At 43.1% G+C, this 27,912-nt stretch overlaps 1 protein-coding gene across 2 annotated transcripts in view; it reads left to right on the top strand.

Annotated features, from left to right (window-relative positions):
- The first annotated feature begins 2,783 nt into the window (after nucleotides 1-2,783).
- The window catches only part of NPAS2 (neuronal PAS domain protein 2), a 115,461-nt gene continuing 90,332 nt past the window's right edge, over nucleotides 2,784-27,912 (top strand). Inside the window, exon 1 of one of the 2 annotated variants that reach the window (XM_054084041.1) lies at nucleotides 2,784-3,443. In XM_054084041.1, the coding sequence (XP_053940016.1) occupies nucleotides 3,196-3,443 (248 nt within the window). In that variant the 5' untranslated portion in view covers nucleotides 2,784-3,195. The remainder of the gene's footprint in view (nucleotides 3,444-27,912) is intronic. The other variant, XM_054084050.1, reaches the window with a different exon arrangement.

Genomic DNA, 27,912 nt, shown 5'->3' with positions numbered 1-27,912 from the left:
GCTTCTGCCCTAAAGTTCTTAATGTGGCATCTAGCGTAACCGTTTGATTAATTTCCAATCCAAACACAGCGTTGACAGTATTGAGTTATTTTCCTTGTGTCACTGGACTGAGAGAAAGGCTGTGTGTTTTGAGTGGCTGCTGTTTCACAACGGAACTCAGGTATGCGCTGGGAAAAGCCTGCCTCACCCGCAGCCAATCTGCTGTTTGTTGCCCTAATTAAAGTTTACACTGGTAACCTAGGGAATGAATTAAGAAACAAACCTTAACCAGTCTCACTACTTCACTTGTGCAATGGGGTCCTTAGAAATTCACAGGGAAAATGTTAAAACATGGTAGAGATGTAATTTTGTACTTATGCCCCCCTGTCTCATTGATTGCCTTTCTCAGTGTGGTGTTTTCCTCAAGGTACTTGGTTTCCCAGCTTTTGAAAGTGTAGGGCTGTTTTAGAGGCAGGGTTTCAGTAGGTTTTCAAAAGGACTGGACTATCAAATCATGTGGTGTATATAATCATGGGAAGTTCCTTTTCTCTAACCTTACAAGGCTTGAAGATTTTACGTTATACTTCATTGTGCAACACAAGAAAAATACCTCGGGAACAGAAATGTCTTTTATTGCGCTCCCCATGTATCTGATGCTTTATTCCCTCAGGCACTACTTGTTTGCCAAAGGATTGTTTAACCACTGTTTGACAATTTCCAAATGGGAAAAAATGCTGGGTTTCATCCAAAGGAAGGGAGGGGCTTTTCAAAGTTTTGTATTTAATCTTGGTTAAAAGTAAACAGCTTTAGCCTTTCAACATTAGTCATGCCTCTTGTATAAAGTACGGGGTAAAAGTGCTCAGCAAAAGCACACAATGTTTTTCTGTAACTCATAATTATTCACATTTGCATTAGGGATTGAATCAGATCGAATAATTGGCTGGATGTGGTGTACGGGGCGAGCCAGGCATCACAGCAGGGTGACGGGATGAGCTGAGTGGTGAGGGTAGTGGGAGAAGCAGCACGGCTCCTTGCTGGAGCCAGGTAGCTGCAGCAACCTGCAGCCCACACGCTGCGCCCACGCACGCACACCCCGCGTGGGCAGAGAGGTCTCTACTGGCTGATATTTTGCAAGGATTAACGAGGCTTTAAAAGGGAGGCAGAATCATAGAATAGTTTGGGTTGGAAGGGACCTTAAAGATGATCCACTTCCAGCCCCTCTGCCATGGGCAGAGACACCTCCCACTAGACCAGGCTGCCCAAGGCCCCATCCAACCTGGCCTTGAACACCTCCAGGGATGGGGCATCCACAGCTTCCCTGGGCAACCTGTGCCAGTGCCTCACCGCTCTCATGGTGAAGAAATTCTTCCTTATGTCTAGTCTAAATCTGCCCCTCTCCAGTTTATGTCCATTGCCCCTCGTCCTATCACTGCAAGCCTTTGTAAACAGTCCCTCCCTGATGGAGAGAATGGGAGAATGGATGGAGGGAGATGGGAAAGCAGCCCCATCACCGCACACAGTCTCTGCCGGCACAAGCACGGAGTGCAGCCAGGGCCTTTGATGGGGAGACAGCTTGCACCAGCCAGAGGGGCTTCCCTCCAGCCCCAAGGAAATCCCTTCTCTGTGCTAAAAAATCAACTCTCCCAAAAGCAAACACTCCATGCGGGGGGGGGGGGGGGGGGGGGGGGGGGAAGACCCCTTTGGCTGGTGGAAGAGGTGCCTAATACAGTTATTTCTTTGGCACAGCAATAGGGAGAAGGAGAATTTAGTCGGGTGGACCCAGCAGTGCCAGGGCGCAGAGGCGGTGCGAGGGTGACAGCGGGCAGGGGGCAACAGCCGGGGGGACCCCGGGAGGGGCGGACAGGGCGGCAGGAAGGAGCGGGACTTGGGAGGCGGCGGAGATGCCAAGCGTGCTGCGGCCAAGCTCCCCGGACAGTTCTACCCTCCGTGGGAGGAGAAGGGCAGCAATCCCCGTGCCCCGCTCTTTGCAGCCGACAAAAATCGGCAGGAATGCCCGGCGAGGCAAAAGCAAGGCTGCAAATCAACTACTCGTCCCAAGCTCCAGCAGGCTGCCTTATCTCTCACTGGCCACTTTGCAGGAGGAGTATTAGGCAAAGGGAAAAAAAAAAAAAAAAAAAAAAAAGGCAAAGTGTGGAATAAAAAGAATGACCTACTTTGCAACAAGAAAAAAAATAAAAAAGGAGCTCTCTGTCAAGGTTTTGCTCTAGTTGTCGGTACGGTGTTGCATAACCAAAGCGGGAGCTCCTGCCCTGCCCGGGGCAGAGCGGTGCCGTGCCCCGCTCCGGCTCCCCGAGCTCCACCGCCGAGCTCCAGGGGCAGGGCAAGGGGTCGTGTGTCCCCCGTTCCGAATCGGGAGGGTCCCCAGCCCGGTGAGCCGTGCCCAGCAGAGCCCCGGTGGGGCCGGGCGCGGCGGGGACGGAGGCACCGTGGGTCGGGGGCGGTAGGGGTGACCCGGGGTCGGGGCTATATAAGGGGAAGAATGGCACTATAGACATGTGATAACGCGGGCGCGCTGGGGTTTGGTTCGAAACGTTGTGAAACCATCCTAGATGCGAGGCTAGCGTTTCGGGGTTTTTTTTATTTATTTATTTATCTATTTATTTCTCCCTTGCTTTCCCCCTTTCGTTCTGTTTCCAGCTTCTCCTTTTTCTTGGATCCTCGCCTGTCTCCTCCCACCACAGAACGAGAGAGAGAAAGGAAAAAAAAAAAAAAAAAAAAAAAAGGTCACGTATGTTTGGAAAAATATGTAGGTCAGTGGAACATTCCCTGCACTTGTGCACAGGGAGGGAGAGCTCCTCCGCAGCCCTCTCGCTCCCCAGCTCCTCTGCGGGGAGGGGAGAAGGCGAGAGCCGGGTCCCCTCTCCCCCTCCCCGAGCCGTTCGGGCTCCCCGCTCGCTGCTCGGGGAGGCGAGCGGAGGCAGCAGAAGCCGGGGGCAGGCGGAGGGGAGGCGGCGATGAAGGGCCGGCGGAGAGGATGCCCCCGCCTCGCCCACCGCGCTGCAACTTCTCGGAGAACTCTCGCCCCCGCGCCGCCCCTCCCGGCCGCGCGTCCAACTTAATGCCCCAGCGGCAGCCCCGGCCCCCGGCCCCCGCGTCCTTCGCCTCCCGCTGCCCGCGGAGCCCCCGGCCCCGGCGCTCGTGGGTCCCGCGGCGCCCGGGGCGGCGGCATCGCGGCATGCGGCGGCCCCGCGCACCATGAGACACGGCACCGGGCGGGAGGCGGGCGGCGTCCCCGGCTCTTCGGCGGCGAGGAAGAGTTTGCCGGCTCCCGAGCCCGGCCTCCCGTGCGGCTGGAGCAGCCGGCACCGCAGCGGCAGGCACCGGAGAAGCGGCGGCATCCAGCCCGGCGACACCGGCGGCTCCCGCGCCCAGGTGGCCAGCGCCGACAGCAGCAGCGGCGGCGGCGGCTGGCGCTTCCTCGCCGCGCTCCCGCAGCATCCCAGGTAACGCGCGGCCCTGCGGCTCCCGGGCTGCGGCACCCGCAGCGCCCGCGGGGGACACCCGCACGCGTGTCCCCCCCAACCCCCCCGATCGGGATCACGGCTCCCCGGAGCCCGCCCGGGCTCCCACGCTCCGCGGTGCGGGGTGGCATCGCCTCTGCCGTGGGAAAGTTTCCGTGGGGAGCGCGGTGTGACTGTCCCGGCCGGGCTGGACCCTCCCTTTGGAAAAAAATCAGTGACCCTCACTCTACCCCTCAGCCCTCCCCATCCCGGTTTGGCGCGGCTGGCAGTTTCCTGACGTTGGGGGCTCGTTTAGGCTAGAAGGGCTTGAACACCGGTCAAGGCAAACTTCCAGTAAGACCAGTGGGATTTTTGAATGGGTGAAGGCAGAGGTTGGGTCGTGTGCTGGGAGAAACCCCGCTGCTGCTGCTGCAGCCCCGCACCGGACTCCCGGCTTCATTCCCTTCGGTGTGCGTAACGTGGGGAAATGTTAAATCCACCCAAGACTTCTTCCATGAAGAGGTGTGCGGTGGTGTTTTCCTCTGTGGTCACTGGTCTGATTTGTTAATTAACAAGCACGCTCATCCAGAAACTTTCCTCCGTACTCCTTAACTGCCTACAGGATGGCAGCTTACTTTCACTCAAGTGACTCAGAAATAATTAGCGGTTATAAACATCACAGCCAGCAGAGGAACTTCAATCTTTCCATGGTGCTGTATCTCCAGAAGGACTGTGGGGTTCCCTTGGACGGGCACAGCTAACCTGAGCGTTCAGCTCAACAAGTGGCTGCCTCCTGAAGTGGAAAATTATCTCTTACCCTGTGTGAAATGCTGATTTGTATCCCACCGTGGGTTTAGTTTGGTGATACTGAGTAATTAGTGTTCACAGTTTCCAGACCTAGCCTGCTGATCCACTGATCCATGTCCGATACCCAGAGCCGTCGGCTGACGCAGGGCCAAATCCTGCATACATTTGTGTAGGTGAATATTGACTGAGTTGCTCTATAACAGGCGTATTCAGAGAAGGTAACTGTCAAGCTTTGCGCTGTTTCCCTTGAACAGGTGAAAACAAAGGTTTTCTAGAGCCAGGTATCCGACACCAGGGTGATTCCCTGAGCTGGCAGCGCTTCTGTGCCCTGCTCCAAAGCCTGGAGACAGTAGGCTTGCCTAATACTCCTTTCCTTCCTGAATAAAGGGCAGGATTGAACCAACAGACTAGACTTTGCAGAATTACCACTACTGCCCTATTTTCTAGTCTAGAGCATGCAAGAGCACTTGAAGGAGTTATTTTATCATAGGCAGCCGTGTTGCCTACAGTTCAAATTATCTAGTGCTTTCCAGTACAATGCTCTGCTTTCAGGTGCTTATGCATTTGCTAAGCTTAAAACTAGGCTGACATTTTCCAAGTTGAGTGTTTGCTGAAGACAGACTCTCTTTGGGAAGTTTCAGATTAAATGATTCAGTTATTTCTGAGAACGTGTATAGCGGGAAGAGTATTTTTTTGGCCATGTATCTGATGAAGATGATTTAGTTATACATCACCCTGCATTAGGAGACCTTGATCTTTATTCTGTGAATCTGCATTTTTTGGCTGTGTTGAGAAACACATAGAGACTGTTGAATTCTTGTGAGTTATGTGTTCTGGAGCAGGAAAAAACATACTTGGCTTGGATCAGTCTTGTGATGGGGGCGTGCCTTATGTTGAGCCTATGAAAAGCTTCCAGAATTTCTCGGTTATCATTTCATTACAACACACTCTGGGTGGAGGAATGTTGAGGGCTTGACCATTACACTTGTTGAAGACACTCTTAGTACAGAGCTCGCTGAACGCCCCAGCATTGTTAAATGCTGAGCAACTGCTCATCTTCATGGGAAGAATGAGAGTGCTCTAGCTGGTGGCTGAAGGTCTGAGTGGACTTTCCCCTACAGTTACTCTTTCCGCATGTTACTACTACAGTGAGCACCATAAGGAAGGAGCACGAAGAATGTCTCACCTGAGTGTCTCAGTGTGTTCACTGGCAGGGTGTGCCCGCTGCTGCCAATGGTGAGGAAACTGCTTAATTCACGTTCATGGTGAAAAGAAATGGTGGGACTAGAATGTTGAAGAGCAAGCAGTGTTGAGGGAGGCTTGGGGAAGGTGAAAAGCTGGGACCTCAAATTAAGTCAGAGGACTTAATATGACAAACCTTGGCAACAGCGTGCAGGGAAAATGCTGGAACTGTAGATAGAGGTGGAAAACCCAGACCAGACAAGGAAAGGAGAAGGAGAGGAAAAGAGAAAAAGGTGGGTGAGAGACTGCAGGCAGAAAAAAAGTGATGAGAGACTTGCAGTGGACAGGAACGGGAGATCTGAGCCAGCAAAAGCAGCTGTTTCCAGTCTTTCAATAATTGGGTCATGGTACTGTTGCTTTTCCACGCTTCCCATTTTCCTCTTCACACCGCCTACTGTGTTCTCCAGCTCCTGCCTCCACTTCTTCATCCCCCCTCTGGTCCCTTCACAGAAATTGTTGCTGTCTCCTTGCCATGAGGAGCAACTGTTGTTCCTCTAGTCATGAACTTTGGACCTGGAGGAGAGCTATCTCCATTGTGGAGCCAGGCTCTGAATTTGTGCTGAGCTCATGTGTTTGTTCTCCTCCTTATACTGTACTCCACCATCTGGCAGTACCTCAAGGAGCAGGACTTGGCGCCAAAGCCAGTCTCTGGCCTCCACCTATCTGCTCATCTTCTTCTAGCACTAGGATTGCCATGGACAGGGTAGTAACTTTGTATGTCCCAGTTAAGTCTCAGGCTTGATTTTTATGCTATGGACTGAAAGGACTCAACCCAGTCTGTGACTGCTGATGTAGGCAAGGGTGAGTTTTCCACTTTTTAAACTGGAAGAAGGATCTGTAGCTCAGTATATTCACAATACAATGAAAGGGTGAAACAGCATGGAAAAAATAATATGTAATTATATAACTGATGTTGCATTGTAATACATTCGTTTGAGGTAGGAAAATTAAGATCAACAACTGATGCTTTTCATTTGTAGCTCTATCACTCTTTAAGAATAGGATATTTTGCACAGCAAATGTAATGACTTAAATAATCATTGCCTGTGTTCAACCGTAAGTTTTGAGCAATCAGGTTACTTACATCACTGTACAATCCGTGCCTGACAAATATCATACCATCGAAAATGACAGTCAAATATGTGCTTTTTGTCTGTTTAGTTGCTTTGCTTTCTTTCTAAGTTGATTTTAAGTAACTTCTATTTGCGCTTATAGTTTTGCTTTCAGGCTCGTAGAGCAAATGCACTTCAGTTGCAGATTTTGTAGAGGTTTCATTATCTGTATCAAAAATTCATTTTCCTAGATTTGACTTAGCTTTCTGTTGATCCTTGTTCTTATTAAAACTCATTCATGAAAAACTAGGCTGAGACCATGCAAATATTTGTCTTTCAATTGTTATCATTATTTAATTCAGTCAGAAATTGGCAATGGCCGATGGACTGAGTTTTTCTTTCTAAGACTGAAGTTTGAAAAGGAAATGACGTGTGACAGTGTTTAAGCAGGATGCATAGATAGTGGTGGATTTGTTTAGGTAGTGGTGCTTTTTGTATTTCACAGTATTTTGGAAGGGACTAAAGGCATTACTCTTCGTTGTGACCTGCTGCGGCCACACAGTATGTATATGCACCAGTACATCCTCGGCTGAATTCAGGTATACAAGAGTTGCAGGGCAGGAAAGGTAAGAGGGTCAGAAGGGATGTGGTGCTGTAGGCTCATTCTCTGAGTAACCCGCTGACAAACTGCAGACATGGTTCACTTTCCAGTCCTTGAATTTCCCTTGTGGTGGCTCAGAGTTGTTAGCAGATTAGGTTGAGGGACTTTGGGGATATAGCTTTCTTGGCCTTGTGCACATAAATTTGAAGAGGAGAGAGGGATAAGTCCTATTTTTTTATGTTTCTCATCCTGTGTCTCTTCCCCATGAAGGCAAATCATGAAGCACAATTCACTCCAACAAAAATGGTGTGTTTAATTATACTTTGGTAAAGACATTCCTGTTCTTTTATCCAAGGACCATGGCAGAGATCAGTGTTCCTTGCACACTGCCTCCCACATTTGGAAGGAATAGCCTTATGCACCCCCAACACTAGTTTTAATCCTACTTCAGTCTGAAAATTCACCTGTGGCTTCACAAAAATAAAGTTCTCACTAGGTCACTGGTGAGCTTGGACCTTGTCACTAGCAAACAGCATTGTCACACACTTTTACCCATACTCTTTCAGTACCTGCTTGCTGTTCCTTGTCCTCTCCTTTGTCTGCAAGCTCCTTGAGGCAATGCCATCTCTGTTTTCTGTGCACGCCCAGAGCTCCGAGATACTCAAGAAATGACCATGTAAAGGATAGGAACAGGAAGATTATCTCACCTTCTCTTGCTTAGGCACGGGTCTATGTAACATGGATGATCTTTTGCTGGCCTGATTATGACAGAAGGTGTTTTTCAGCTGTTTTACCACTGTTCTTAGGGATCTGGGTGTAAAATAGAGTATTTCTAGCCAAGTGAAATGATGATATGGGAAAAACAGTCTAAAGGATGTGTATGTGCGTTTGAGATCATAATGGACATTTTGAAGTTCAGGTATAAAATATCTTTGTCATTTCAAAACATACAAGAAGTGCCAGCATGGCAGAACATCATCTACTGGGACATTTCAACCATCCTTTCTCATTGAGCATTTTCTTGTCAGATGAATGTAATATGCATGCCAGGTTGGAAGTTTATAGAAGAAAGTATATGTTAGCTGAAACAAAATCATAGAAATTTATTGCTACAGGTCACTGAAGATGCGGAAGCTCAGATAAAATCTTCCATAGGCTACTCAGAAAAAAAATCAATTCAATGCTCAGACGTGAGTTTAAAAAAGAAAGGCAAATAGGACATTACAGATTATTTAAAAAGGGACAGAAAATAATGAAAAAGAATCCCATTATTTCACTGCATAAGCTGTTGTGTGCTCACATCGTCAATATCACATGTTGTTGATCTCCGGAACTCAAATGTCTCTAAGGCAAGGGAAGGGATTCAGAGAGAGGCAGCAAAGGGTATCAGAGGCAAAGAGTGGCTCCTGCCTGAGGAGTGACAACACTGATGAAATGCTGCAACAGAAACATGTAGAATTATGCAAAGCATGGAAAAGAAAAACTGGGAACAACTGTTCACAGCGACAGCAGTGGAGGGCATCTGGTGGAGCAGGCATTTGTGGAGATGGAAACAAAAGGAGGTGACTCCTCATGTGGTGTGGTCAGGCTGCCGATCTCACCACAGGATGTGGATGCTGAGAGGTTACATCAGCTAATGAGGTGACTGGATGAGTTCATGGAAGAGAAATCCATCAAGGGCTATTAAGTATAAAACCACTGCCTCTGGCTCGAGAAGTTTTGAGCTGCAGATTCTGGGAAACTTGGTGCATATCCCGAGGATATGTCACCTTTGGTTTGCCTTGTTCCTCTACTCACCCTTCGGCACCTGTGTCTAGTGATGGCTGAGAAGGGGTGCCGAGCCAGGTGGTCCCCTTGGCTGGGTCTGCTTGGCAAAATGGGGTGGGTCGGTATCCAGTACCCCCAGGCTCCCAAAGCCAAGGGGCTCCTGGTGGCTCACACCTTCGCTGCTCAGGGCTGGCCCTGTTATAGCACGATTGTTGTGGAAAAAGCCAGGTGGAAGAAATCAGTTGAAGAGCTCCAAAGCAGAGCCGGTGCATGAGCTGAAACTTCAGCAATGCTACGGAAATCAGGGTACGGTACTCAAGCTCGCTCCCTGGTCTCCTGTTATTGAGCTGTGCAGGCATGGCAAGGATAGGCAGCCTTATCTTCTTGGGTTCAAGTATGTTCAGAAAACAATTATATTCATGGAAGCAATCCCACCAAGAGACATTGAATACCAAGATACAATATCTGGCTAAAGAAGTCTCTGCTAGGAGACAGTAATATTCCTACATGCCTGCCTTGCTCACGGAGACTTACTGAGCCTTTGCTGTTGCCTGGTGTCAGCAAGAGGATTTGGGGCAAGGTGGTCATCTTCCCTGCCCTGGTGTTGCTGTAGTTACAGTTTTATCTGTCTGTATGTGAGCAGGCTTTGAAATTCTGAACTGAGAATGTGAGGATGCATTGGAAATTAATTTTCTTCATCTATCCACTGTACTTAAGCACTGGTTAAAAGAATAATGTTGCATTGACTGCTGTTTACTAAACCAGACGATTTGCTTAATCACCTGAAAGGCAGATATTAAAGCCCTGGATCGTGCTTACTTTGGCTGTGCTAAACCAAAGACTGTGTATTCCTGTTCTCTTAAGCAACAGTCAAAGCACAGTGTATTCAAAGGTAGCTCATACTGATGGTATTTGCTAGCTTTTAGGTGAAATCTATTGCTTTAAAAAGCAACAGCAACAATCCTAAACTCAGCGATGTGTAAGGCGTTCTGATTGTTTCTTAAAATTTCTAGATGCTGGCTGGGACAGAAACTCCAATACATCACTTAATGGAGCTCACAACTGCCTAGCTGTATTTTTGGGCTACTTTATGTAATAAAATGGCAGGCCTTTACACTGCCTGCACAAGCAAGGTTGCATAAGCAGCCCGGGGAAACAACCAGAGCTCCAAGAGTACTCATGAATCCTGCACATCTTGTTTGATCCCTTTTAACATTATTTAATAAGTGATATTAACCTCTCCTTCACTGCCATGTTATCTCAAAGCTGTGATACTGATTTAATTTCATGCACTTTTTAGAGAAGTCATCAAACTTTTCAGTCAATTGAGCAGTGTGATGTCCGGATAGCCTAGAATTTTCTGTGAACAGCACTTGATCCAGTTAATAATAAAAAGACATTAAAAACAAAACCTTGAACAGGCAAACACTTGGTTTTCACTCTTGGTTCCAATTTGGTGTCCTTTCTTAGAGCTCATCACTATGATTTGTTCTGTCTTAGGAAAAACAATTTATTATTCAAGCAGCTTTATTTCTTTTTTTCTTTAAAAATAAACAATACTATTCAGTCATTGGGAAGAAAACCAGCATGAGAAAAACATAATCAGCTTTAGCAAACTTACAGATGGCAATGAATTTCTTTAAGCATAATTTTAGCCCTGCAAGCAATAATAATTGTGTTTGATTATTTGTTATCATTTTGTCATTAATGAGCAGATCAGACTATTTTTTTTCTTTATTCTCTCTGTTAGGTGTGTCAAATTTTTAATCCAGAGAGAGATTTTAATAAGGCAGCTCCCACCTGTAATCTCTAAATCAACAGGTGGATGTAATCATGCAAAAACTGAGAATTACTGTTTATCTGATTGGGTCAGTGGCTGAATGAACCCAACTTGGAGCATGTCCTAGGCTTATTGGTTTGGGTGGGACACTTTTCATTAATACCTCATGGAAAACTGACAGAATATTTCCCGTATTATGGGTAAGAAATATGTGCCTGCGAAATCTTGTCAATAACAAATATTTTTACTGCGTGCAACATGATCAGCTGGAGACAAGATATTGTTTTTCTATTCTTAGTTCTCATATGAAATATCTGCCTTTGTGTTTTTGATGGTAATTCTACAGATTTTACTTGTGGTATTTTCATCTGTTCCTGGTTCTGACATCTAAAACAGTAAAAGGTTTTAAATTGGAGTCTTTGCATTAGACAAACCCACATTCCAATTACAATTTCAGTGAAAGGTCCTTCAATTTATGATTTATAAAAGGCAAAACAGCTACATGATTTCTACATGGACCAGTAAGTTCACTACTTAGGCAGAGTCTTCATCCTGTTCATCAGATGAGCATCAAGTGTTTTTAATTTCCTTTATCTTTGGTTACCAAGCTGAGAAGAATTTTTTATTCTCCAGTCTATTTATCTTATGCTTCCTTTTCAATATTTTAACACAATATTTGGGAAAGGTACTTTCATACAAATGGTCTAATCAAACAATAGTTCTGTGAACCAGACGGGTACATTTCCAACAATTTCAGCAAGAACAATACTGATGAAAAATAAATAGGTCACTCATATTCACTCTGGTATGTATGATTTTTTTTAATAAGAAGGACTGAAGAATTTTGCTTGTTTTCTGGGCTGTTGCCGAATTCAATGGAAACTTTGCTGGAATAATTCTGGACCTTTAATTTGATTGTTTGCAAGGTGGCATGAGTCAGTTTTTTGATCTTTTTTTCTTTCTCTCCAGCACAAAGGACCTTATTGTCAGCTGATGCACACTGATGTAACTCAGCTGGTTGTAGCAATTACATTTATACTGCCTGGCCCCCAATATCCAGACTTCTTCAAAAATGCATCGTCTTTTTCAACAACAGGATATCTTGCTATATCTTGCTGTTATTCAAATATAAGATATAAAGCCATTTGGTGCCTGTCCTGCTGTCCTCATTAAGGCATAACTCCCACTGAAATCAAGGAGAGTTTGGCTGACAAAGAATTACTGTCTTGAGCTCCTGAAAAGTCTAAACTTTCTCACTTTTTGGTTTGAGGTTGTTTCTAATTTTTTTTTAATCTCACCTGGTATTTTAACCGTTCCTTCTCCTTCTTTTATATTTATATTTTTGAATCTTTAGCTGCCTTCACTAGGATCTTTTTTGATTTTTACTTCAGTCATGCCTTAGAACCTTCTTACCACTTTGCTCCCTTCTCCTTTTTTCTCTCCTCTTACTACCTCTCTCTTGCTCTCTTTCAGTTATCCTTCTGTTATCCTCACTTTCATTGACTACAGCACTATAAAAAGTTGATGTACATCATGTGAGCATCCAGGAACTTCAATTAGCTTGTTTAGACCCCTTCTATGTACTGGGGCCTATATTCAGGTACTTGCCTTAGGCTGAAGCAGTAGTTTGTAAGAATGGTGGTATGGACAGAGATTTATTTGCACAATATTCCTCCTCTTCTGGGCAGGATCTTAGAAGTTCTGAAGCATTCACGCAGGGTTTCAGCAGTAAATTGAGTTTTGGACTGATAAAATAAATATTTGGCATAGTATTGCAGTCAGAAAAAAATACTTAAAGATTTTGAAGCCTGTGTAAAAGGGGTTTTGTTGAGGGTGACAAAACTGGAAATCTCCAAAGAAATGGATTTTATTCATAATTCTTCTCCTGTGCAATGTTATGAGCTTAGACCACATATATAATGCCTTTGTGCATCACTTCTCTAATCCGTAAACTAGGGCAGCTTTACAGAGCATTGTAGGCTATGATCAGTTCTGGGTGCCATTCATAGTCAGGTATTTGAGGGGGGCTCTGGGGTGCCAAATATATCACTGGCAGAAAGGGGGGCCACAGCAAAAGCTTTTTGGAGCGTCGATCCATCTGGCCAGTTAGGATACGGTAGGCAATACCCTGTGGGCCACAGGCACTTTGCTTCCAGCAGTGCAACACCTGAGAGCATCGGAACTCTCCTTGGATGTCCTAACTCTGTTGGTGACACCATGTCTTGGTGTCCTCCCCCCTACATCTTAATGATTTGCATTTTTCAGATGGAAAGCATTTTGAAACTGCCAAGTATTATTATTTTCTTTCAGGTTTGACTAAAATTTAAGTTGTTTTCCAGAAGACCTAATTTGTGCTTGTGAAATAAATAGTAGGTGTATGGCTTCTTAATGTACAGCGTAGCATTTCAAACTAATGTCATCAGCTTATTGCTTCTTAGCATGTGCATCACTGCAGACATACTTCTTAAAGTAAAACGCATAGTGCTAAACTTGCTTATTCTCCCTTAAATAAGCAAGTACATTTTCTCTTATTGTAATGGTTACAAATAATTTTTCACGGTGTCCAATTGCCTGTTTACTCTGGAAAACCTAAAATCTGTCAAAAACTGCAGGCTATATATATAGCATAATTCCAGTTGAAAAGGCATTTCTTCTTCTTTAATGCAATTTCTATTCGATTTTCTCAATACCTTCTTCTTCCAAAGGACAATTTAAACCACATCTGAACAATAGATTTATTGTTGTCGACTGAATGTGAAATTTGATAAAGAAAGCTTTTTGTTTTCCATGAAAAAAAGATTATTTTTCAGAGGACCTAAGGAAAAAAGTTATATTTTAAACTTGGTATTTCACATTTCATTTGCCCAGTCTATAATATACATATTTTCAATGTCCTAATTTGCATTAGATTTGGGATATTTCTGTGCAGATTTTTCTCAGTATGTAACTTCTGGGGGTCATTGTGCTGGTGAATGAAAGAAGGCTGACATTCTTTGTAACTAGTGAGTATTTAAATATTCTTCTATGCAAATTTTGTCTTTTCATGACAAAAAAGTTTAAAGACACCTCTTAAAAAAATTCCTTAGAAGTGCTGAAAATGCAGGTTACATTCATTGAAAATCTAGATATCCAGTGGTGGGAGGTGATGACACATTTCAAATTTTCTACTGTATAATTAAGAGGGAATTCCATGTAGGAGATGTAAGCATAAAAACTGGGTATGGCTTTTCATAATGCTGCTAGTTTTGCAGCTGAATTTCTCAGTACTTTTCTTGGAGTGTATAATCAGTTACGCTTGTGCTGATTTAATCAATTATTCTTGTGAACAAACAAACAAACATAAACAAAACCCAGCTAATTTCAGACTGTCTTTGAAACATCGGAACTAGAGATTTCACTTGCAATGAAAGAAATATTATTTTCAGGACTCTAGAATGATTTTAAAGATGGCAAAGATTTGTTTGGGAAGTATCATACTTTTGGGTAGTGGCAGCTGTGTATCCTTATGCGAAAGTGGGTTTGGCTGAAAGACCAATTCATAAATATTGTATCTAAGATCGCAGCAAGCTTTCGTATTTGCAAGAGATAATGTAAAATGTGTAACGTTTTTTTATTCACCCTTGAAGTTTCAGCTTAAACAGCTCGGTCTCCCAAATCTAGTGAATAATGCCAACCAACAAAAGTATCCGTGTCTTCTTGAGTGGCGGGGTCTAGAGACCATTTTGTCTGTGGAGGAGGAAAGGTAAAGCCTGCCGTGGTCAGTCTGAAAACTCTCCTGTGGCTGCCAAGCTTGGAGGCACGAGATACCAATACATAACTTAACTCCTGCACTCTCTGACTTCCCATCTCATGGTCTAGGAGCTTGCAAGCAAGCCCCAGACTGCTCCTAGCTACATTGCTTGGAGGAAGCAGGTGGGAGATGGAAGGACCTCTCATTTCTCTGTTAGGAAAAAAATCTCTTCCTTTTCCTCCTTTTTTTCTAGACCTCCTCTGCTCTTTGGGGAAGTGAGGGGTGTAGTGGGGGAGGTAAGACTTATCCTTGATCTGATGGCTCCTTTTCGTTCTGGGATGCTTTCCAGGAAAAACTTTTCCCCCTTAGGAATGCAGCATTTTTCACAGCAGAGGCTCTTGTGATAACGCTTTGGAAGATCCTGAGCTTGCCTGACGAGCGCTTGACATTTTACCACAGATTCAGCAAAGCAGCTTTACTCAGGTAAACACTTAGGCACATGCTTTTTATTACACATTTGCTCAGAATCGCATCTGAGATTCTCTCCTAAATATGGAAAGAGTTAAGCACATATTTAAGGGCTGAGTAGGTCCCCAGTCTGACTCACGTATAGCACAGCAAGGATGGCTTGGGTGGAAAGGGAGCAGTCATCGTGGTAGTACAGCAGCTGAGAAATGGGATGTCTGAAAAACAATAATGCTACTAAGGGACCTCGTTCTTCTGGGAGACAGCTTTTTATCTGGATGTGACCCCAAGAAGAGGAGCAGACCTGGACTTTCTGCTTTCATCCTCCCATTTGTTCTCCTGTGTCTCTCTTATTTTTTAATTTCTCAGTGTAGGGCTTGGATGATCTGAAGGAGGTTTATAAATAAAATTAGTTTGGCTGTTCTGCAACCTCACGTTTGGCAGTTTTTATGATTCACCTATCCGGCAACCCAAAAAGAGGATGGCATTCTTTTGCAGAATACTTTGGGCGATCTGCATGTATAGGCAGTGCTGTATGCTAAGTCCTCTGAGGATTACTCAGACTACATCAGCCACGGAAGGTTTCTGAAAATTACTGAGTATTTGTCAGCAGTGAATACATACCCAGACCTTTTGGCTCTTTCTAGTTATTTTATTCATGAAATATGTTGGTTCACACTTCTGCCTGCAAAACTTAAATTGACTTAGGCATTGATGTAACCTTTTTTCTTCTTTTGAGGATCTGAATTATGAATCCAGATTGATGTTTTGCAACACAGAGAAGGAAAGAGAAAGGCGCTACAGAGTGAGCTCAGAAATACTTCTGCAGGAAGGTCATTTTGGTGATCCGGGTCTTGTCTGCTGTTAAAGGTCTTGCTGACAATAATACATGTAAGGGCACAGTGGTAACTTTCTCTAGCAGATAGATATTGTATACAGTTACTTTACTGGCAAAACTGTTTTCCTGAACGGAATGAGCTATCCTAGCAGAAAGATGTTTGGGAAAAGTATGGTAGAGTGAACACAGAGATGTTTCAAACATAGCATTCATTGAAGTTTTTTCCAAGTTCCTTGCTGATAATGCCACACAAAATTTGAAATACATACTACAATAAATAGAATATGGATAATGGGTCCTAAAACCTCATCTGATGCCTCAATTGTTGCATTTCCATTTGCACTTTAACCAGGAGCATGCCTACCATGGAGGTTGCATGTTTTTCAGGGGCTATAAGGTAGGAAGTGAGTCACTTCAGGCCAACCATTTTTTCTGCATTTTAATCTGGAATTAATAACTTTTTGGATGTTTGTCCCTAGTCTTTTTTCCCAGCTAATCTACAGGTTTCTTTTGGAGAAATTTGTTTGATGTGAAACTCCTCTCACCCTGCCAGAACACAATGCCTTTTGCAAGATAATTTTCTTAAAGAATAAAGTAATAACTGGGGATTCGTGAGACATTTCCGGCATGAACTCAGGCAGCACTGCTCCCATAGCACACTTCCATTCTGACTTTCCATTGCTTTATCGAAGGTTACCTGTTAGTACTAAAGTCCTAGTTGCAAGACTACTTTAATGCGTGTAAGTCTCTGCTGCTACTGAAAAGGATGATCCTGCCTTGCTTACAGTTATGGACAATGCCTGTTATTTCCCTTGTCCCTGAGCAGTAGGCCAAAGCAGAAAGTTGATCTTGCTGAAATTTAACCTTTTCTGTGTGTGGATGGGTTAATTTTCAGCTGTTGTGTTTTCCTGAGCTGGTTCACTATAAAGCCACACAAATGGTGGTGGAGGGGTCAAAGGAGTAAAGCAAGACTTCCTTTGGAGCTGGTGTGGGGTCAAACCACTTTACAGTGTCCACTGAACATTTTGCATGTGAGTGTCCTGCAGAAAAAGAGTAATGGGGCTAGGCATTGTCCTGAGGGGAGCTGGCAAGGGAAGAAATGGAGCAAAGACTGAGACTGGCTGAAGGAAGTTATATGCTTTGGGGAAAGAGAGAGTGAGCTGAGAAGAAAAATGGAGTAGAAAAAGATGAAGAGGAGGAGAACATACAAAGAGAGTGGATGAGGAGCAAGGGAGACAAGGAAATTTGAACTGCAAAGCATGGCAGGAGGGAGAAAGGAGGGATGGAGAACCTCCCCCCTCCTCCCTCCCCAGCTGGGGTAAGGGCAGGGTGCTGTGGATGACTGGAAAAAGAAAGTATTGGGAAGGGGGCAAGGGGCAAGGGAGCTGAGCCTGGGAGAGAGTGATCAGGGTGGCAACATTGATGCCGCACAGTAGGGAGAAAGAGGTCAGAGGAGAAGCCAAGGAGGTCTTTAGGCTGAGCAAAAACTGAAATAAGGGTTGGAAAGCAGAGGATGCTCAGAGTTGATTGGGAAAGTACCTGGGACTTGGAAAGCTAGAAGTAAAGATGAATACATAGTCATCCCAAGGTGCGAGGCTGGAATGAGGAGCCTGAGGTACAGAAGGAGCTGTCAGGCCGGAGACTACGGGGACAGGCAGGGGCTGCTTGCTCACGAGGGAGGCTGAGAGGGGACCCCAGTGCTGGCAAACTTGGCGCTCCTCTGCTGCCTCAAAGCCTGAGGGAGAGAGCATCTCACATGCTCCTCCTCACTGGTACCTACCTACAGCAGGATCCTATGACTGCTCCAGCTGCCACAGCTTGTTAGACAAAGTGGCAGGGAGGCTGCTGATATTTTGAAAATGTCACAACAATGCCAAGTAATGAGGATTTCTTGCACTTTTTGAAAGATCTAGCAAAGTTACACACTCACAGAAAATGCACTAGATGCCAACCACTATGGATGCAAAGTTGAGCACTCAAAAATTAGGAAATAGTATAATTAAGTCTGCCTGTGTAATTTTATTTTATTCACATCCTGCATATTCGTTTTGATTCAGTAGTTAATGATTTAATGATCACACTATGATCAAATATTTTTTTTGTTTTGTTGTTGCCGGCCATTTTAAGTCATGTTAGTTCGCTGGCAGCTTCCAGTCAGTTCACTGAGTCACTGCACAGCTCCTGGCGTAAGCTAGGAGTGCATGGAGTGTGTGTGACCATTTTTGTGCCAGAAATCCTAGCTTAGCCTGGCCTAAACAAATTCTGAAATGACAACATTAATCTCCTGGTAATAGGGTAAAGACTTCAGTTTTATTATACATTGGCAAATTCAGGCAGATTTGTAAATGGGGTTGACCTTGTTGCAAAGAGCCCCTGCACCTGCAAAGCAAGGACTACCTTTTTCAAGGACATATAATCTCTACTACTTAACTCTTTTGGCTGAAATAAGGGATGATTATCATTTCAAGGCAGATAGCAGACTGCAAACTTTCAACCCAAGTGTTTTGATGTTGGAAATGTTCTGTGTAACCAAGAAAGGTTCTTGTAACTGGAAGAACCAGGCAAGGCTTCCTGGCAGGCATTGTCCCCAGACCGCTACCTAGAAAAGGCAGCAGCTGAGAGAGATACGATGATGTTAGCCCTGGATGAAATCCGTATTTCCTGCAGCCAAATGCCTGGAGAAGAGGAGGCTGAGAGGAGACCTTATTACTCTCTACAACTACCTGAAAGGAGGTTGTGGAGAGGAGGGAGCTGGCCTCTTCTCCCAAGTGATAGGGGACAGGACAAGGGGGAATGGCCTGAAGCTCCACCAGGGGAGGTTCAGGCTGGATATCAGAAAAAAATTCTTCATGGAAAGAGTCATTGGGTACTGGAACAGGCTGCCCAGGGAGGTGGTCAAGTCGCCTTCCCTGGAAGTGTTTAAGGAACGGGTGGATGAAGTGCTTAGGGACATGGTTTAAGGGAGTGTTAGGAATGGTTGGACTTGATGATCCAGTGGGTCCTTTCCAACCTGGTGATTCTATGATTCTAAATACGAGTCTTAATAAAACCATGAAGACCTCAGACTTTCTCCTTAACTCTTCTGCAAAGCTGTAGGTGACATTCACTGAGCAAAGCTTTCCTTAGAGGAGTTCCTCCATTTTCTCTGAAAAAAATTATTCTTCCTTTAATTTTGAGTCAGAGGAAAAATGGAAAAATGGAGCTCATTTGTAGCTCTGCAGGCTACAAGTGGTCATGTGAAAAAAACAGGGTGAAGAGTGATATTTTAGGCACAACACATCCAGATTGTGAAGGACCGTGTCGGAGTACCTGCAGTTAGGGAGTGGAAACCAGTCACTGCTGCCACCACTAACAGCACTGCCTACTTCAATTATTTTAGCTGCTTAGAGGCCAAAAAGAGTTTGGAAGTACAGGATGAGCACAACACAAAGATACTTCTGGGTCATGGCCAGTTACCGCGTACCCTCTGTGCCACAGGATGTTGCGGGGATGGTGCATGGTAGCTGGCTGAGCTTTCCAAGACAGAGCATTTCCAATGAAATCTACTTTGCACCGACAACAGTGACATGAACATTTAGGATTAAATTCTAACTAATTCAACTCCTTTAATCTGCACCTTGACCAAAATTTTGCCTTCATGACCCAGAATTTTGGAGCTACACTGAGGCCACTAGATGCTGTTTACTGACACGTTTTGTTGTATTCATGACTTTATGCTACTTTGACTAAACAAGCATCATTTTTTGGCCTCTTTATCTTTTATAAAAAGTGTGAGTTTGGTTCAGCAAGATTGAGGTAGGTCAAAAGGGAAAAAGAATGCATTTTTTTTAATTGCAAAGTATTTTCCTGGAAAATTATTTCCCTGGAAATAATTCCCAGAATCAAACTTATTCACCAAGTATTTCCCTGGAAATACTTCTTGTTTCTCATAAATTATACAGTTAAAAAGCTAGTTTAAGAGATTAAATTTTACATAGAATTTTTAATTTGTATTTTGAAATGTAGGTAATTGAGAAATAATAAATACTGAGCCCACAGTGTTGCTTTCTTGATGATTATCAAGTGTTTCTCATGCTATTAATCTGTTTTGGTACGGTTGGATCAGCCTTTCAAGATTTCAAATTAAAAATTCTAACTTTTTTACATAGACTAATAAAGAATTTTTCTTACTAATAGCTAAAGTTATTTTTATTACTACCGTAGTGTTATTAATTTCATGTTAAAGAGCTACGCACTGTTTTTATATCTTAGAAAATATTGGTTGCTCTTCTTGAGAACTGTATAAAGCTTCAACATTTCTTCTTTCTGATATGAATTATTTCAAGATTATCAGTATGTAACTAAACTCTTTGAGATCAAAGAGACTTTCTAATTAGTTTTCTGATCCTCTAATTTCATCTTTTAGAAGCCGATTGACAGACATTTGTGAATATTTTTATGTGTATTTATAATTTATTCTCTACAAAACCTTGTGTAAAGGAATTTTATTGCCTATTAATGTGCTCCTTAAGCTACGAAAAAGATGAACTTTAAGAATCTTGTTATAACGATGTTGCATCTTGCTAGCTGAGCTGGAGTTGCATGTGCTGGTTTGTATTATTTCTGTAATTCAACAAGATATTAAAACTCGTGCCTAAATTTGAAGTTATTTAGTTGTTGAAATGACTTGATTACTCTCATGCATCAGTGTCTTCAGGAGAGGAACAGGTCTTGTTTCTATTACGTATTTTTACGCTCCAAGCCTATGTGTATGCAAAATATCAGCCTTTGGTTGTGAGCTGTTTAAGAACAAAGCTTTACACATTTCTTTTCTGTCGTGCAAGGCTGGAAAGCTCTGAAAAGAAAAATAGTGTAAACAGTAAGAATAAAAGCCTTCATGGTATCCGTACGTCACATCCTGTCAGATTGATGCATTAACTTGCTGCATTATGGGCTTCAGTCAGCAAAAAGCAAAGCAAGCTGGTAGATAAAAGTTTGACCTGTTTTTCTATATAATTAAAATAGTCAGTAAATTTAAAGCTGGTGGAAGGCAGTGGACTTCACTAGAAGAGCAGGTAGAAAACGAAAGCAAATATCAGTTACCTGTTAGATAGCTCTTCAGGAGAGAGTAATTCTTTCATTTATCCTGGTATATGGAGACCAAAAGCTCCCCTGTGGGTTTCCAAAGGATCCAGTTAACATCTGAAATCTGAAGTCCATCTATTACAGCTACAGTAAATACATTGTTGTCATGGTAATGCAATGATCAAAGTCCGAGGGAAAAAAATCTCGCATTTCTATGGTTCATAGTGTGAGGTGAAAGGAAGGCTTGACAAGAAATAAAATTGATAAACATTTAGTTTAAGTTGATTTTTGCAACTTTCCAGAAAGATTTTATGAATTTTAATTTAAAACTAAACTTTCAATTTAATAATGTGATTTTGTATAGTTATTCTGTTACCACTTGGAATAATACTGTCGCTGTTGCCTGGGAAACATGGTGATTTTCTTCCCCAAATAAATTTACGATTTTTCAGGGCAAAATTGACCCAGTTTGGCCCCTTGTGAGGCCATGTAGGGAAGTCGCTGTGAACAACTGGGAGGATTCACAGGCAAATCTACCAGGGGTTGAAAGGTGAGGTTTCACAACAGATTACAGCTTATTTAAAGCCACTCTACCACTGAGTGCACTTCAGTGGTGAAAGGCCAGTCCCATTTGCAGGTCTAGTCTGTCAAACATCAGCTTGCCAGCCCCTGTCCGCCACTTCTAGCCATGCGCTTCTGCCAGTTGCCTTCCGCTATCTGACCTAGCGAGTCTTCTGCAGAAGTCCCTTCACCTCTTTACATCAGGAAATAAAAGAAAAAAAAAAGGAAAAGATGGCTATCCTTTTGCCAAATTATGGAATTGAACAATTTAACAGAAGGAGCAGGGACTGGCAATAAGTACGAGCAGGGCAGGAGAAAAGAAAGACTTCCTCTGCTTGGTGGCCGTGATTCATATTTTTGGTCCATTGTGACCCTTAAGTGTTCAAGACGCAGAGCCTGAACTGCTTGCTTACCCAGCAGGTGAAATGTGTGTCCCTGAGGAGGTGCAGGATAGAAGGGTGGCTTGAAAGCCTACCTTACTCTGCTGCTAAGGGCTGTGTAAAGCAGGAATACAAAGCCCCAGTTCTTTCTGCATTTAGGCAACAAATCTTTCCCTTTGGGTTGTGAATCCTACCCAAGATGGTCTGCTTCCCCTGTTATATTTTGTGGGGCACCTGATTCAGGCTTTTGATTTCCACTCGAGAAGGAGCTGCTCAAACTGCTGTACGGAATATTACCCAGCTCAGATTCCTTTAAGAGTAAGCGTCTCCTTTGCCGACATGCTTACAATATGTTATGTTTGTAGCCCTAGTGTAATGTTACTTGCTCACAGAGAATATCTTGTTATTTCAAAGCTGTGTCCTTCACTTCAGTGGTGTAGCTTAATGGGGTATATGCATGCTCGCCCACAAATCTTGGTAGTTCAAGCTGTGTGAGCTTTAGTCCTAGTGAAAGTGGATGACTCACCTGATGAAGTGCTCACTAGTCAAAGCAAAAGCTGCTCAGAGGAAATCTTAAGTGTTAAAATAATCTTTTGTCAAGAGGGACGGATTCTGGCCTCCTTAATCACAGTGACTGTGTCTTAAAAGTAGTGCCAATGAATGAACTGAAACTATTTGCAGAGTAATGGAGTAGCCCTCCTGAGAGAAAGGGTACCAAATTCCAGCTATAGGTCATCAACATTGTGTTAAAGTCTCAATCCATTCAGTTGATGTCTCATGGTTAATGTTCCATGACAGCCCTTTAATACACAAGAAAACAGCCTAATCTGAGAGACTGCTCCTGGCATGTTATAAATTTCAACAGTATTGAAGAGACCGTTGAAATTACAATTACAAAAACGATGTGAAATGTCACACAATGTGGTTATGATCAAATGCTGAGCACTCTCCTAACTTATTTTTTGGACACTGGAGTAGGCCAACGGCCCATTGCCCAACAACCAGAGATAAAGTCATAAACATGGATGGAAAGGCAAACACAAGAGAGAACTGAAAAGAAAAAGTGCGAAACCGAAAAGGAAAGCCATGATGGAGAATTTAACTTCCAAGGTGCTTGATTGTCTGTACAGAATTGATGAAAGTGTTGAAACCACAAGGGTTGTCTTTGTTGTAGGATTAAGCTGTTTTAATTGTATTTTTTAAATATAAGCAGCACAAAAATTGAGCTATCGTGCATAAGATCTGTATAAGCACCATGACTACTAATGTGGAGCACTCCCTGAATTTAAAAAAAAAAAAAACCAAAACCAAATGTCAGGAAAGGACTGGTGACCTAAATATTATTTTATTCAACAGTTACTGTGTCAAAAAAACAATTTAACTTTGAAGACCTAAATAATAAGAAAGTACTCATCTTGAGGATATTACTGCCTCGTGTGGCATGCGTTTTTTGACCTAAACAAAGTATATAGAAGAGTAGTTTTGTCTGAGTAAGGACTTTGTGATATGCCCCAGAGGAATTAAAACTTCAGGAAATGGAAATATCTAGAAAATTTAAAAAAAAAAAAACAAAAAACCACCAAGCACTACAACTTAAAAGCATGTTTAAAACATATACTTATTTTAGAACATGTGCTCAGCTTCTTCCCTTACTGGGTTTTTAGGATGTACAAGTACCAGATGATGTATTTTGCTAAATCACAATGCAAGGGTCGATAAATGTATCCGCAAAACTTGGATTTTTCCTGGACTGCAGTCTGGGTATGCAAAAAAATAATTAAAATGGAACAAGGAAATTAAAGCATTAAATGCACTTTTTACCTCTAAATGGACTGTAAATCACCCATACAAAAGACATTTTCCGTCAATCTTAAAGCAGCACTTAGCTGTATAGAATATCAGGTATACAAAGGAAAGATCATCACTTCCGAGATGCATGCACTGTTCTCATTTGTAATTTATCCTGTAAAAATACAGCAGCTGAATGTTAATGCTCTTTGGTTAGGTTCTTTTCTTGAGCATTTAATACATTATTTTTCTCTCTGCATCTGATCGGGCCATCCAAGTAGAAGGCAAGCTGAAGGCAAGCTAAATGCAAGGCTACATGTATGAAGGAATAGTAAAATAAGGGGTCATCATGTGAAGAAAGTAAAAGTTTTTTTAAAAAAGACAAAGATTTCTTTCCTTCAGATGATTGTCCTTGTAGATTTTTGGAGGGGAAGAGAAGACTTGCTAGCCTAGGTGAAAAGGCTGAGGCGTAAAAGGGGAAAGAGGAGTTTGGCTTGTTTAGGAAGGCAAAGATGTGTGCACATGAAAATGGACTTTCCAGAGATCCTGGGGAGCTAGAGAGAGAGAAAAAGGTAATTAGCCTGTGCCTGGTCCTTTATTATCAGCTGGCATGTCTCAAGCATGAAGTATTTAATTGGGTTTGACAACTTTCTTTGGGTTACTCATGCCCTAAGAACTCCAGTTTCTCTCCTTTGACTAAAACATCAGTTTTGGCAGTTACCTCTACTGCCAGCATCCATACTGTAAAGCCCTGAAGTTAGGTGAGATGAGCTATAACCCAGGTGTATAAAAATTAGACATTGTTAACCCTAACTTACGGGTTTGTTAGTCCTAGTCCTGGAAACCTGTCTGGTTTGGATGTTGAGATAACAATGATTTTTCTCTTGGGAAAATAAGGATTATTTGGTCATATTTACTGTGTGCGGTTGGGTGTGTGCATTTCGCATATGCCTGTCTGGCTATCTTTTGAACATGCTGGCAAGTTTGTTAAGTTTGAGAAAAAGGCAAAGATCTCAAAAATACTGACCTTCTTCAAGTTTTGTGACAATAGGTATCTGTCCCTGCAGACACCAAAGAACCTACACAAAAGCTTTCTGGTGGAAACGAGCAAGCCATCAGCCGGTATCAGTTTCACTGTTTACAAAACTTTATTTATTATCTCCAAATGCTTCCTTTTGGATCTGAATTTGGCAGAGGATTAGGTGGCTCACACCTGCAGTGAATTGTTCCATGCCTTTAACATTGCTCTTAGTGCAAGATTTAGGATTAGGGTGACATGGAGCTGCTTGCTACTGGTGCTTGCTTACAGCTAGCTGTACCTACCAGCGTCTACCTACAGCCATCCTTGAAAAGGGCCCTGTCATGCCTAGGAACAGCATGGGTTTGTGCATTTGGTTTTAAAAGATAAGTATTTTAAAAAGGAAAAGACGGCAAGTAGGAATGAAAAAAATAGGAACCGCTCAAACTGGAAAAGGTAGATGGGCTTAAGGCCAGGTTTCTTGAACTCATGATGGTAGCAGTTTTGACAGGTGAAGTATTATAGTAATGATTTCTCTCAAGAGGTTTCTGTGCGGTGACTGAACACTTCATCTCTGGACACAAAAAAAGGAATCACAAGTGGAAAGAATTACTAATGGGAAATGCTGTATTATTTTCATAGGTCTAATAGATGATATGAACAAGTGAATTCTCAGGGAAGGCCAGAATCACTGTGAACACTGCAGCAGTTAGACCTGCTCTTGATTAATTGTTGCTCTAAAGATGTACTAGAAAAAAAAAGCTAGAAATGTGGTGCCATTGATTACATCAGTAGGATCCACTGATCTGTGTTCTCACATGCAGCCAGATGGCTTCTCTTTGAACTTTTTGAGGCCAGCCTTCTCAGTGGCACAGAGCTGGGTGATCAGGAGAGAAAAGCAATCACCATGGACAATGAGGAGATAAAGAACCTGCCTACTGAGTGTCAAGCTTGCTGCTCATAGAGCCACCAATAAATATCACAGGTTTCATCTGGAAGGTCTGAGGTCTTCCCCTTCTCAGATTTGTAATATTTCTCCTCCTCTGCTGCTTAACATTTCAGTTCCCCTCAGAGCAAGCAGGAGCTGGCTACTCCGCTTGCCCTAGATGAGTCACTCCTCCAGATAAGCCTTAGTGACTTAAAAACTCAAGTTACTCTACATCGAGTGTAAAACATTGAGGCAGAAAAAAGCAGACTGCAAACGAAGAAATGCTCCTGCCAAATTCCAGTGCCTGTCAGATAAAGCCATGCTATTTCATGTGTGAGGTGACGTGCTGTTTTGAACTGACTTCAGCTGATCGTAAAACAAAAAAGATGTTGTAATTGTCACATAAAGGCTCCTGACATAGCAGGGAAGAAGACTTCAATCTGTTGCAACCTGTTCTTTTTGAGGAAGAAAAGGTGACTGAGAAAGTGTTATTTGGCACAGAGCAGTGAATCAGAAGCAGAAATATAGTCCTCTTTCATTTTTTGGAAGCATTTACACTTGCTAATATGCCACTCAGTGCTCTTAAAAACTCAACTCTTCATTTCTACCTGGCAGCAAACTGAGAAACTGAGAAACTTTCCTAGAAACATGCCAGAAAAATATGGCTTTTTTAGAACCAAAAATTTCAGTCAAGTATGCAATACAGCAGTTAAAACAGCAATTGTTTCACTGACCCATGGGCAGGCTGTTCTCTGCTTGGGACATTCCAGATGGGGAATTTCTGCAGAGTCTCAAAGCAGAAAGATTGCTTTTATGCTTTCTCATCGCTACACTTCTAAAAGGACCCAGACCACTGCCAGGAAGCTAGTTCATGTGCAGACAGGACTTGAGCAAGATATAAAGATATTCAGGCCCTTGGACTTAAGTTATAAAACCTACATTATCTCTAGGGAGGCCAGGGAGGAACAGGGAATGTCAGTGTTGGACTGAGAGTGAACCTCCTTAGGAGCTTTCTGAAGCAGAGCAGTACTGCTTTATAGCAGTGCAGTCAGACAGCACCAGGCAGCCACCTCACCATGAAGGATATGAGTCGAGGCTTTTTCAAAGGAATTCTCTAGTGAGTCAAAAACTGAGTTATTTGATATTTTTGTAGAGAAGGAAGAGAAAGGGCCTGTGTAAAAATGTTGAAAAATCTTTTCTATATTCTAAGTATAGTCATAACCTGGCAACAGTGCATCATCCTGGATCAGAAGGACTTGCAGGACATAGCAGTAAATTTAGCTCTTCAGTCTCTACTCTTCCTAACCCTGAACACAGGCCTACCCAGAGCTATGTGGCCCCCACTCAGCTAAGACTGTAATATCCTCACCACATGTGTCTTATAGCACCCATTAGTGAACATAAACCTCTGGACCCAAATGCTGGTGTTAAGATAGACCCAAGACAATAAAGCATACTGTGCTCTGAGCTCCTCTCAGCCCTGTCCTTTACATAGACCACGTTCTGCTTGGCCTTGGAGTAGAGAAAAATAAAACTAGGATTAACATTTGGGTTGTTCCTAGCAATTACAAGGCAGGAGAATTACTTTTATTTCTATAAGGGATCACTGGGATATACTTTAATACTAGATGGTGAGAGGAAAACCTACATGTATTGCTGATTGAAGTCCAGCTCTTGAAGATGTAGGTGCAGAGATGGACAGCCAGCTATGGAGGAAAGGAGGAGATACTGGGCAACTTCTGCACAGTATTTGTGATAAGAATTATGGTTAAATTCTAGTTGTGGAAATACTGAATGAGGAGAAATATTCTTGTATTGCATGAGGCCAGAAGGCTAGTATGAAGGGAGAGTTGACAGTACCGAAAGCTCTAAGCGTTACTGCAGGATGGGTAAAGGAGTTCTGAAGGTACACGTGGAGTGGGGAGTGAGTTGTAAGAATTACAGCAATGGGCAATTCAGTTTGCTGCTAGATCCCACAAGATCTGTAAGGGGAGACGGAGACAAGGCAAGAGTCAAATATTTTACATTTGCTTTTTCAGCTGTTAGGAGTCTTCAGGAGGTAATTAGATATAGGATTAGGTTTAGTATGGTGGTTACGGTTGAAAAAAGTTGTGACTGAAGTGCTCAGCCTGCTGGTACAGCTAGCAGGGCTTGTTGGGCTGCAGTGAGCGATAGGGATTCATTGTGGCTGGGGTTAGAGGAAAGGAGATCTGAAGATGTTAATTAAGTTTTTGATTTTGTAAGGACCAGAGTGCTAGGATGGTAGCAGGTTCCCCCAAGGCACTTAGAGATTACTTTCCTTTTGGTGTTCAGGCAGGATGTTGCAGAAACTGAAGCACCCCAGATCTACAGCCACAATTAATCCTCAGTCATTGGCTCATTCTTCCACAGCTTGTCCCAGACATAGAGATCCAGTGAGATGTGAGACTCCTATCTCAGTTGTATCTCTAA

The sequence above is a fragment of the Cuculus canorus genome, chromosome 1, assembly GCF_017976375.1.
Source record: "Cuculus canorus isolate bCucCan1 chromosome 1, bCucCan1.pri, whole genome shotgun sequence".
Taxonomy (NCBI): domain Eukaryota; kingdom Metazoa; phylum Chordata; class Aves; order Cuculiformes; family Cuculidae; genus Cuculus; species Cuculus canorus.
This window is presented reverse-complemented; position numbering and strand designations above follow the sequence as displayed.